General features: G+C 41.9%; 1 protein-coding gene and 1 pseudogene across 2 annotated transcripts in view; one reads left to right on the top strand and one right to left on the bottom strand.

The window, feature by feature from the left end:
- The window catches only part of MTF1 (metal regulatory transcription factor 1), a 40882-nt gene that overhangs the window by 18349 nt on the left and 10237 nt on the right, over window positions 1-12296 (top strand). For both annotated transcript variants that reach the window (XM_090269144.1, XM_090269143.1), the window contains exons 3-7: window positions 125-363; window positions 1616-1747; window positions 3703-3776; window positions 4229-4365; window positions 7439-7516. In XM_090269144.1, coding sequence (XP_090125270.1) covers window positions 125-363; window positions 1616-1747; window positions 3703-3776; window positions 4229-4365; window positions 7439-7516 — 660 coding nt within the window. The remainder of the gene's footprint in view (window positions 1-124; window positions 364-1615; window positions 1748-3702; window positions 3777-4228; window positions 4366-7438; window positions 7517-12296) is intronic.
- Window positions 9313-9461, bottom strand: LOC150014631 (small nucleolar RNA SNORA36 family; annotated as a pseudogene).

Raw genomic sequence — 12296 nt, 5'->3', positions numbered from 1 at the left:
TTGTCGTTAGAGGTTATTTTCTGTGTTTTTGTATCATCCACATCTTCTGGGAGCCACGCTTTGGGGGGAGCTAGAGCCTGGGCAGCTCTTCTGTCATGTTGCTGAGGTGTCCTCTGTCTGCCAGGTAAAGCGGTACCAGTGCACCTTTGAGGGCTGTCCCCGCACCTACAGCACAGCAGGCAACCTGCGCACCCACCAGAAAACTCACCGAGGAGAGTACACCTTTGTCTGTAATCAGGAGGGCTGCGGCAAGGCCTTCCTCACCTCCTACAGCCTCAGGATCCACGTGCGAGTGCACACGAAGGAGAAGCCATTTGAGTGTGACGTGCAGGGCTGTGAGAAGGCGTTCAACACACTCTACAGGTCAGCCTGTCTCCTGCGCACCGCCAGCCTCTGACCCTGACCTTGTCACGAGTGCAGAGCCCGCTCTCCTTGCACAGTACAGAGGGTCACTTTCAGCACTTCAGAGAGCACAGCTCTCTGCTCAACTGATTAAATTCATTAGAGGAACTTGTCCCTTAAAGATTGGCATATACTGGGTTGGTTAAAAATGACAGTACACTTATGTTTAGATTTTGTATCTCCCGTAGTGACATTCTGGCCTGGGGCTTTGAGTGTTCGGCATAGAGTACTATCTCACCCCGGCGCAGAGCCCTGGTACTAAGGCTTCTGTCATTTTCTTTCCTCTCTCACTTTGACGATTGATTTCTTTCTACCCTGAGAAGGGGGAGTGGTCCGCTCGTTAGCTGTTTCTCTTTTCCACCATTGGTATCAGGAGACTTACTCGTCTTCAGCATTGGGTATAAAATAACAAACGTAACAACAGCTAACACTTTTAAGGCACTCCCCGTGTGCTGGGCACTGTTCTGAGTGCTGATCCTCACAGCTCTAGTAAGCAAATGGAAACTCGGAGAGACTTTGTAACCGGCTCAGGTCTCCCGCCCAGTAGGAGGTGGGACCAGGATTTGAGTCCCAGGCAGTCTGCCTCTAGAGTCATGCTTATGTATGCTTCTCTTTGAGGGAGAAAAAAAATTGGAATTAATATATATGAATACAGAGTTCTTACACACTCAATCTCTTTTTAATCTTTTAAAATCATTTTAATGTTAACAAGGTTATAAACTCTCAGTTTTTACAAAGTAGGTAGTTCTATAAGGTTATTTTTTACAAAAGATGTCCCTTCCTATTCCTCCCCCTTCACATACAACCACTTTCTATGTTTTTAGCTTAATATTAATATTTTTATACTTCCGTGCTTTTAAGCATTAGGTTTATATTGCTCCTTCTTGATTTTTCCATTTTAAGGTACTGACTTCCCACTATGGAAGTTAAGGAAGCTCTGTCCCCTCCTTTCCTGTCTCCACTGCACCTGACACCCTTCCCCAAAGCCCATTCTTCCAATGTCATTATTTTATTTCCAGTATATATTATTTTTTTGTTAAATCAGTATTTAGTATTTGCTTAGCCATACATAAAATTACTTTGTTCTCTCATAAGATTTAACTTGCCGTAGCTTATGCACTTGGTCCTGAACCCTATTAAGCTGACGGGGCGGGGTGGGGGGAAGCTCTGCAATACCCTCTGACAGAGGGACTTTCTCTGGGGTATCTTACAGGCTGAAAGCACATCAAAGGCTTCACACAGGGAAAACGTTTAACTGTGAATCTGAAGGCTGCAGCAAGTACTTCACCACACTCAGTGATCTGAGGAAGCACATTCGAACCCATACAGGAGAAAAGCCATTTCGGTAGGTCTTACTGTTTTCTATTTGTGATTTCAGCAGGATGTTTTGATGTACTCTAAAATTTTTCAACATGGAAAGAAAATTCCCTTCACTGCTTCTTTGGCAGTGTTAGCTCTCCGCGGGGCAGCTATAACCAATTGCTGCAGATTGGAGGGAGGGCAGTGGATCCCCAGAGCATCCTTAATCTGGATGACGGTTTTCTGCCTCATTTTTCCTTTCATTTTGACGAAGCATGTGTTGAAACTCACCTATTTGGTAAGTGTTTTTATCAGTGATGGGGAAATAGTAAGACATACGTTCTCCTCTTGAGAAACTTTGTCTGGTGGAAAGGAACCACAAGGAACCCAGACAGTATCTGAGACTGAGGTGCCCAGAGTGCTTTGAGCACAGAGTACAGGAACCCGCCTAAGACCTGGTGGGAGAGTGGGGGGAGATGAGGGCGGAGGTGAGGGGTGGGAACGCTTAGGCCAGTGGTGTATTTTTATTTTGTTACTTGTTCAGTTATTTCTTTGTCATATCTCATGTGTATACACAAGCAGGAGCATTCATTTTATACATATATTTTTTTCAGTTTATGTATCTACATATATATTTAATAGATATAAGTATAAATGTTAAAGCTTGAAGGAAGACTGTATCATCTACTTCTGTGTTCATAGCGTGTAATATGGTTCTGGGCATTCAGTAGGGACTCAAAAACAATCTAGGGATGATTATGTGACTGTTTAGTGAGATAATCAGTTTGTAAGGATTCCCCCTAAATATAATACAAATACATTACTGAAAATTGTACATAAACAGTGTCTTTGAATTCTGTCAGGAAAGATCGCTGTTATATTTGTGGCATTAAAGACCCTACCTTTCCCTTCTTGAATCACTCATCTTCTCATCAGGGTACCGAGAAATTGAGAAGTCTTCAGGGATAGTCAGCTCTTAAACACCAATTAAAATTAATTGTGCTTTAAAATTACAGATGCATTTCTGAATCATGGCCCCTCTAAAGCAAAGGTATTTAGGTCCAGTTTGTTACTCTCCAGATGCTGTGACATTTACGTCCCTTTTTTCCCTTAGGGCCGTGGAGGACGCTCTGATTTCTATTCAGTCACATGCATTTTTGTGATAAGACCATTAATTTTTCTTGAATATTAGATGGGATTTGAAACACAGTGTTACATATCATTAGAAAGTAAAATGCTTTAGAGAAGCTTTCTATTTAAAGAGAGAAAATATTTGGCTTACAGAAAAAGCATTCATTCACATAAATAGTAATTGAATGCCTGCTGTGTGCAAAAAGTGCAGCAAATGTAAAGAACTACATGGACCCTGCCCTCAAAGAATTTACAGTCTCAGAGAACAGATAACAAATGAATATAATGTAATGGAGATAAAACAAGATTAGAAATGACAGGTGCCATAAAAAAAGCTAAAATGCCTTGGGAGTTCAGAGGAGGGAAAGATTACTTCTAGCTTTGGTTATCAAGAAAGTAAAGGAAGAAGTGGCTCTGACGAAACACTGAAGATGATAGGTAAGCCATTACAGACAGCACGCTCTGTGCTCCAGGGTTCTGTTCCAGGCTCCACGCCCCGGGAGAGCCTCCGCCCACTGTTGGTGTTTGTCGTACTGCACCGGCAGGAGCTTTCCCAGTGGGCACTCATTGTCAATAGAATTCTGTTAAGTAATTCATCAAAGGACTTTCATTGTCAGTGCTTTCAACATGTGCCTTACCTGTAGGACAAGAAATACTTTTCCTGGGCATTAGCTCCCTCTGATCTCAGATTTGTCACCTTACTTTTCCAGGGACCTGTCATCATTCTCATGTCTAAAACCAATTTCATTGATGTGACCTTCGTATTCTGGACATTTGTTTTAGTTTGAGTTTGTATTTACAAGAGATGTTGAAGATAAAGGCCAATTAGCTGATGACTGCTATTTCTTTTTGCTTAAATCACTTATTTAGGTGTGATCATGACGGCTGTGGAAAAGCATTTGCAGCAAGCCACCACCTTAAAACTCACGTCCGTACACATACTGGTGAGTGTAGGTTAATTTTTATTTTCTATTTTAATCTTCATCGAGCCAATAACTATCTGTGTTGCTTTTGGGACCTGTAGAGCTCTGTGGAGAGAGAGAGCCTAATCAGCTTAGCCTTCACCTATACTGTTTGCCTTTCTTTCAGAGTAAAAGGCTCTAAAGGTTGGACTCAGGAATCCAACCTTAAGAAACAAAAGCAATACAGAGATACTCAAATAAGAACCTGGGGAATAAAACAATCTTCTTTTTAAGTTCCCAGGAGCAAGCTATCCTCAGTGCTTTGTTCCACATTAAGTTTTAGGACTAAGATAGGTAACGTATAAGTTGTCCAATTTATAATAACTGTTACCTGAACTTGCATAAGAATACGTCCCTCTTTTAGGGCATAGTAGGTGTCTTAGTTCAGTGAAACAGCTTTATGGTAAAATTAACACCACTTATCATTCTTGCAGGTGAACGACCCTTTTTCTGCCCCAGTGACGGCTGTGAGAAAACATTCAGCACTCAGTACAGTCTCAAAAGTCACATGAAAGGTCACGATAACAAAGGACACTTATATAATGCACTTCCGACTCACAATGGATCAGAGGTGCGCAGTGTTTTGTCTCTGGTTTTGAGCTGGGCCCCATAGAACAGCAACAATTGTTTGTGTATCAGAATAACAAGTCACAACATCTCTGTGTATCTGTTAGTGAGAGGGGAGAAATCAGGGCCAAGATCTGTATCTTGGGGTTGGGGTGGTAGAAGCCAGAAATTTCACCAGGCTCCCTGTGCTTCGGCTCTACCTCCTTTCCATCAGGTGTGGCGGAAGAAGTCTTGAAATCAGAGGTCTCAGAGTGGCTTTCATAGGCCCAGCCAGGTGCCCTAAGAGGGTATTATTTTCCCATTCATATCTATAACATATGACATATCTGTACTTGAGTTTGGAGCACAAATTAATGCTTTACTTCACACATCTATTAATCTGTCGTTGAAGACCCAGGAAGAGTCTGGTTGTCCCTTGCCCTTTTGAATTGTCTGCAGACGAAAAGGTTTGAGAGCCACAAGTTTAAGGCACTGAACCACAGAACAAGCCTCTGCAAAGTTTGGGGCAGTTTTATCTATTCTTTGACAAGTTACTCCACCATATTTCCCTCTCCTACGAGATCCAGCGAGACCCTTGGATAAATTTACTGTTTTTACTTCTAATATGTGATATTGGGTACTTACCATATGTCTTGTAAATGTAGGAAGTGAGTACTATTATTATCTTACCACTTAATAGTTAAACTAAAACATACTGACTTCCTTTTGAATAATGAGGTTCTTAAAGTATGCAATACGATTTTGATTTGGAGAGAGACAGCATACTTTTAATTCTGTGATTTGCAATTTTTAAACAGCGAAGGAGCCCTTTAAAAGGACTCTCCCTGTTTATATTAGTAATAATAACTAACATTTAATGTTTATTATGTGTCTAAGTGCTTTTATATGTTGTACCTCACTAGAGCTCTGTGAGGTCAGTACTGTTATTGTCCCCATATTACTGATAAACTACAGGCAAGGAGAAATTACTTGCCTAAGTATCCAAAGTTTATAATTAGTCTTATTTAGGCCGGCAGTCTGATTCCAGAGCCTCATTCTTGATCCCTGTGTTATAAGAGGCAAAATAGCATTACTTATGAAGCCTGCAGCCTCTGGAGCTCCCCTGCCCGAATTCAGATCTCCACTTAGCCCCTTATTGGATGACCTTAGGCAGATTGCTTCTTTGTGCCTCAGTTTCTTCATTAGTAAAGCCAGATATAAATGTTAAGATTTGAGAGTCTTTGCTAAGCTGCGTTTATTAAATCATGATGAGTTTTTCCACTTCTGTAACAATCCAAGGACAGTTCAGCCGTTGACCACCTCTAAGCATTGGAGGGCCCAGGCGCACAGTGCTCAGGCCTCATCATCTTTGATCATGAGGCCCTCTCCTGCGGCGAGAATCTCCTCTAGTCCCAGGCTTTAAATGCCATGTAGATTACCCTGGAGTCCTACATTTATATTCAGCCTGGACCTCTTCCTCGACTCTAGACTTGTATATTCAACCGCCCGCTTGACCTCTCCACCCAGATACCATTTACTCGTCTTAAACTTGACGTGTCCAAACCCGTTCCTCCTGCATTTTCCCCATCTTAGTAAATGGCACCTCTGTTTTTCTTAGTGGCACAGGCCAAAAATCCTGGAGTTGTTTTTTACTTCTCTTTTCCCCCTCATACCCTGCATTCACTAGCAAAGTCCGTTAGCATTACCTTGAGAATATACCTAGAATCTGGTCACTTCTTCAGGTTACTTCATTCAAGCCACTCTCATCTTTTGCCTGGATTACTGCAGTCACCTGCTAGGTGGTCTTCTTGGCACCGTTTCCTCTTCTCCCCACTCTCACTCTGCCCTGACACTCTTTTCTACATATATAACCCAGCGTGATCTTTCTAAACCATAAGGCAGATAACGTTCGTCCTCTGCTTCCACCCTTCCAGTAGCTCCTTGTATCACTTGAAGTAAAAGTCAGGATCTTTACAGTGGTCTCCAAGGTCCTACACTCCGGCTCAGTCACTTCCCTGACCTAATTTATGCCTCTTCCTCTCACTTCAGCCCTGCTGTCCTCTGGTGCCTTGAACAGAGGAAGCTCACTCTTGCCCCAGGCCTTTGCACTTGCTGTGCCCTCTGCCGGGAGCACTCTCCCCAGATATGCGGGTGGTCTGTGTTCTCTTTCCTTCAGTATCTGCTCAGATTCCTCCTTATCTGTGAGGCCTTTCCTAATCTAGCAAAAGGGCAGCTCCTACCCTAGCAGTTCCTATTACCCTACTCTGCATAGTGCTTATTAGCATCTTTTATACAAATATATATTTTTGTTTGTCCCTTCCCCTACCCCAAACTCCTTGCTAGAATGTAAGCTATATAGTGGCAGGGATGTTGTTTTGTTCATTATTGTGTCCCTGGGCCTGGAACAGTGCTTAAGACATTGTAGATGCCCAGTGAATATTTGTTGAATGCGTTCACTCATGGGAACATCTGATCCATGAGGTAAGCAGGGTTACCACATAAAGTATGTGAACTGCAACTGGCATTCTGGAAATCCAGAATTCAGAGTTAGCCTAAGCAGCTGTATTTGAATAGTAAATCCTCAGAACTGCACTGAGGAAGGATCCGTGAGAGGCCCATATTGGGTACACAGTGATATAATGGAAGGAAGATGGACTTTCAGTTAGAAGCAGTGGGTTTGTGTTCTGCTAATTAGCTATGTAATTTTGGACATTTCACTGCAACTCTTCGCATTAATGGGAATGTAAAATAATACTGAGTCTTATATGAATATCAAATGAGGTGATGTGAAGTCACTTTGTAAATGATAAGGCCAATTATACAAATATTATTAATGTCATATTATCGCAGCTTTTGTTATGCTAGGCCCTGAGTTGTGAGATAATTTTTAAAACTCTTTATTAACCATCTTTCAGAAATGTAAGAGATTCTGCTAAGAATATCAGGATTTTAAAAATGGAAGTAATTCACGTAGTCCTTGCTTTGGATCGTTTGCATTTAGATATCTGGAACATTGTAATTAAGTGTTTTATTACATTATAGGCTAGTATAAATCCTGATTTTTGTGTTAGTCAACAAGAGTTTTTCCTCTTTCACAGGATGCAAATAACTCGCTTTGTCTGAGTGACTTGAGCCTTCTGTCCACAGATTCTGAATTGCGAGAAAATTCCAGTACAGTAAGTATACCTGTGATACGGGTGCTAGAAAAATAAATGCAAGAATTGAGCACTTACTTTAGTGGGAAAACTGAAGGACGCCAGTTTTTGAAGTCTTCCACATTTGGTTGTGTTCAATTACTGACTATTTAAGGTTTTTTGTTTTTGCTTCTGTTTTTTTTTTTCCTGATAAGAGCTCTCATAGGAGAGGTTGTTCTCCCTGATGCCTAATGCCTTTCAACCCAGGTCACTCACTTGATAACCTGGCCCCAGAAAATGTCTTTCTTTATTCATTTAGCAAATATTTATCAAGTGCCTACTCCATCAGGCAGTGTACTGGTGCTGAGGTTGTATGGTAAAAATATAGGTGTGGTCTGTCCTTGAAGATCTTAAAATTAGTCCCCTATAAGGGGGAACCAGAATTCCAGTTTTCAGACTTTCTGAAGCCCCGCCAGTCTGACCTGAGTCAGTCTTTTCCTTTCTGTGAGCTCCCTGCATTGGGGTACTGAAGGAAACCTCCACTTTGTGCCCCCTGCTAAAGGACAACCCCACTATCTAGATCTGATTGCTTGGGTTCACCGAGTTTGGAATTTCCCCGCCTTTCCCATGGCTCCATGAGGTGCCGTGCAGACCTCTGATTAAGCCTGAGCTTATGCTGCTTCGTCAGCATCTGTGTGCTTTGCTCTGTCACCAGCACTGGTTGTTAAGTGTGCAATTTTTGTTTTTCTTTGCTAAAAAAGTAGAGCTTAGGTTAGATTTTCTGAGTATATGCATGATAAATAGAATCAATGTACTAGGAACAGAGACTAAATGATTGAGGGATGCCGTGAAAAAGTGTTTCTCAAAGTGGAGTCGTCTGCAGCTCTTCTGACAAGGTAGGTTCTAGGACCTCACGCCAAGCCCGAGTCATATCCTCTGGGAGCAGCATCTGCCGCTGCCCTGTATACAAGTACCCCAAGGCCTTGGTTCTGGTAACGGCAGAGTTGCTCCGATCAGACCAACTCTCACATAGAAAACAACTATATATGTTGGGCAAAATATAAAAAACAACTACCTGAAGGCAGCAGAGAGCAACCCAGATAGGCAGAGGTAACACTTGGAAGAAAGGGCCACTTGAAAGACAGCAAAGGCACTTGGATGGGTTCTCAGGTTTTATGGCTTACCCACTCAGAGCAGGCGCCCGCTGACACCCAGCAAGATGGCCAGAACTCAGTCTCACTGGCCTGGTAAACCAGAGGACAGAGATCAGGGCTACCAAAGCACCTGGAAAATGAGGCGGCATAGCCTGGAAGGGAGCGAACCATAAAGGGGGAACCCCAAGTTGTTGTATAAACTGTCCAAATCTCAAGCTGACCCTTGAACTATAGATGTGTAGGGCAGACCCTAAGCAGCCCAACTAAGGCTAAAGCAGTGGACAGTTACTGCAGCTGCTGCCGCTGCGGGGAAGACAGACTTCGGAGCTGGAGGTCAGCCTGGCCAGTGGGATGTTAAAGCGAACACTCTTCCAAGAAGCATAGCAGAACCGAGTTTTATAATGTATTATTTACAATACACTAATTTCGGGTAATCCAAAATTAGTAAACATGAAAAGAAACAGGAAATCATCACCCCTACGCAAGAGAAAAGGTAATCTACAGAGACAGACGTCAAGATGAGCCAGGTGTTAGACTTAGTAGACAAGGATTTTTATTTTAAAATGAGGAAATAGTGAATCAATGCTGTGAATGGTATATTGATTTTCAGAGTTTTGAGGGGCCTTGATTTTGTACTTAATATGTGCATGTTTAATCTCAATATGTGAGAATAAACTGATTTTTTTTTGTAGGCTGGGAGATAAATGAACAGAGTTATATTTTCTATCCAGTCATTTTCTCCTAGCCTGTTTCAGTGTTCTAGAGTTGGGCAAGGGTTTTTAAATAGCTCAGGGACATAAAGGAGTATGTTTGTAATGATTGACTATATAGAAAATCTCAGTGGAGAAATAAAAACTATAAAGAATGTACCAACTGAAAATTTATCTGAAATAAAAAATTCACTAGATGAGCTTAACAGCAGATTGGAAATGACAGAAGAAAGGATCAGTTACATTGAAGATAGGGTCAGTAGAAATTAACCAATCTGAAGAACAAAGAAAAACATTAAATAAGCACTTCATATGATTTTTATGCATATTCACAGTTCAGAGCTAATGCTCTAAAAGAAATTTCTGTATTGGGTGGCCTAGATAACCTTTGAGCTATACAATCTAAGATTTCTGATTACAATCTGTCTCTAATCTCAGAGATTGTGGTAAATGTGTAGGGGCTGACTCCCTGGCTAGGCTGTGACATAAGGTTGCCGAGCTTTCTGGAGGCCTGGGGCCACAGGGGAGGAATCATGGTGTGAGAGAACTTTTAAGTGCTTGTAGAAAGGGGGGATCTCCTTTTCTACTACAGTGTTCCCTAGCAAGAGAGCTGCTAGGCTGCTATATTCCTTGAGGTCAAATTATACATTGTGTCTTTGTCGTCCGGCATTTATCCCAGATTTGGAAATAGTCTCGTTTTTAGCCTTTCAAGTTAAGGCCATAATTCCTTGGAGTCATAAGATTAATTTTGCTTTATTTTACTTTGATTTAAAAAAATTATGGGTTGTTAAAATCAAATGAAAAAATTTCATGCAATCATCATTTTGTGGGTTTCTAGGCTGCCAAATATGTCCTAGTAGTGAGCTTTGGTTTCCTCAAATCTTTGTAAGAGGAGGGTGGAAGTGGGTGGAGAACAGCCTGCTGGGCCTCTGGGCTGTTGAGCTCCAGGATCCGTTCTGGTCCCACACAGCTCCCAGTGTTCTCTCCTCTTCGCTCCCGGCCCCAGCCTGTTCTTGACTTCTCTACTTCTGGGAGCTGCTCCCAGGGTTCTGCACTGGAGCCTGGCAGTGGCTGAATCATAGTCCCCTCAGCACTTAACTTTTTCCTTTTTTTTATTTAAAAAAAAACACAAAAATCCTTCATTGATATTAATGTACATAAAGATAAGTATGCCTGTCATGAACGTATAGCTTAATGAATTATCACAATTCATCACATCCATGTAATCAGGACTCAAATGAATAAACAGAATTGTCCCAGCACCCCAGAAACCCTCTTCGTGCCCCCTAACAGCTATGACCTCTCTCCCTAAGGATAATCCCTAGCCCGACTTATAACAACCAGTGATGAATTTGGACTGTTTCTGTGCTTTGTATAATTGGAGTCATGAGGTATACAATCATTTATGCCAGTTTCTTGCTTTCAGCATTATGTTTAAGAAATCAATCCATATCGTTGCATATAGTAATAGATCATTCATTCTTATCGAACAGTTACACTAAATGAATACGCCACAGTTTGTTCTTTCTACTTCCCTTGGGTATCTGGATGTTTTCTAGTTCGGGGCCAATATGAGTAGTACTGCTGTGAACATTCTACATAATATTTTGGAGTCGCACAGGTTCATTTCTTTTTAACAGTGTTATTTCTGATGAGTTGTAAACAGGTAGAACAAAAAAAAAAAAAAACCATGAGGAAGTTGCAAAGTTTATAGCTTAGTGATAGTTGTTAGCCCACTGTTTCTCAAACTGAGTCGTGCCTCTTTATTGGGTTATAAAATAGTATTTATAATCAGCATTTTATGGACATCAATAAAATAGAAAGTATTAGAAGACATTGCATATAGTAAGGATAAGCTGTTTCATAGGCTTTTTTTTTTTTAAGATTTTATTTTTATTTTTAGAGAGAGGGGGAGGGAGGGAGAAAGAGAGAGAGAAAAACATTGATGAGCAAGAGATACATCCATGGGTTGCCTCTTGCGCATCCCCAACTAGGGACCCAGCCTGCAACCCAGACACGTGCCCCCACTGGGAACCAAACCGGCAACCCTTTGGTTCACAGGCCAGCACTTAATCCACTGAGCCACACCAGCCACGGCTGTTTCATAGGCTTTTGTTTCAGTTATATACATGGGTATATATGTAATATGAAGCATATACAATATATAATATACTTCATATTACATATATATTTATAATGTAAAGTGTATTACTTTGTGTCATGATGAAAAGTTTGAAGGCCACTATTTCCTGCGATTCTTCACTTCCTGTGTGTGGGAAGCTAAAGCCTCACATAGATTTCTGCTTTCAGCTTCCATTATGCTGGCCATCAGAGTCACTCAACTTCCTTTCTCATTCTTCCAGATGATGGAATCATGCTAGAATAAGTGGTCCCTTGGCTCCAAAGGGCAGTCTCCTCTCTGAGGACCTCTAGCTGGGTGGACAGTTCTGCTCACTACTTTGCCCAGCCCCAGAGTGGTCCTTCTCCCTCCTGGAAGCAGAGTTGCTACAGAATGACCTTAAAGCACAAGTCAGCACTTGGACCAAATCTGGCCTGGAGATAGGTTTTGTTTGGTTTACACGGTGCTTTCAAATTGTTTTCAGTTGCTTGCTTTTAATTACAGATCAGTAGATGTCACCTAAAATTCCAGTTTGGGGCTGTTCTTGAGCTCTGGTACTCCCCAGCCTGCAGAGCCACATGGCAGGGTTCCACTGAAGCCTGTCAGGTGACAAGGCACATGCTCTCCAGCTTGCCACGGCCTCCCGGTCCCTGCCCCCCTTGCTGCACTTATTTCTAGTGCTTGTCTAGACTCTTGGAGGCTGCCTTTGTCACTCTTGCCCTACAAAATGCATGGGTGGAGGTGGATTGCAGATAAAAGAATTGCTGTTTTTCCCCTTCCCTTAACTAAAGGGAAGCCTGGAGGTGGTCATTTTATTTGGTGCCCATTAAGACTCAGGT

The sequence above is a fragment of the Furipterus horrens genome, unplaced genomic scaffold (genome assembly GCF_987537825.1).
Source record: "Furipterus horrens unplaced genomic scaffold, mFurHor1.1.pri manual_scaffold_3, whole genome shotgun sequence".
NCBI lineage: Eukaryota > Metazoa > Chordata > Mammalia > Chiroptera > Furipteridae > Furipterus > Furipterus horrens.
This window is presented reverse-complemented; position numbering and strand designations above follow the sequence as displayed.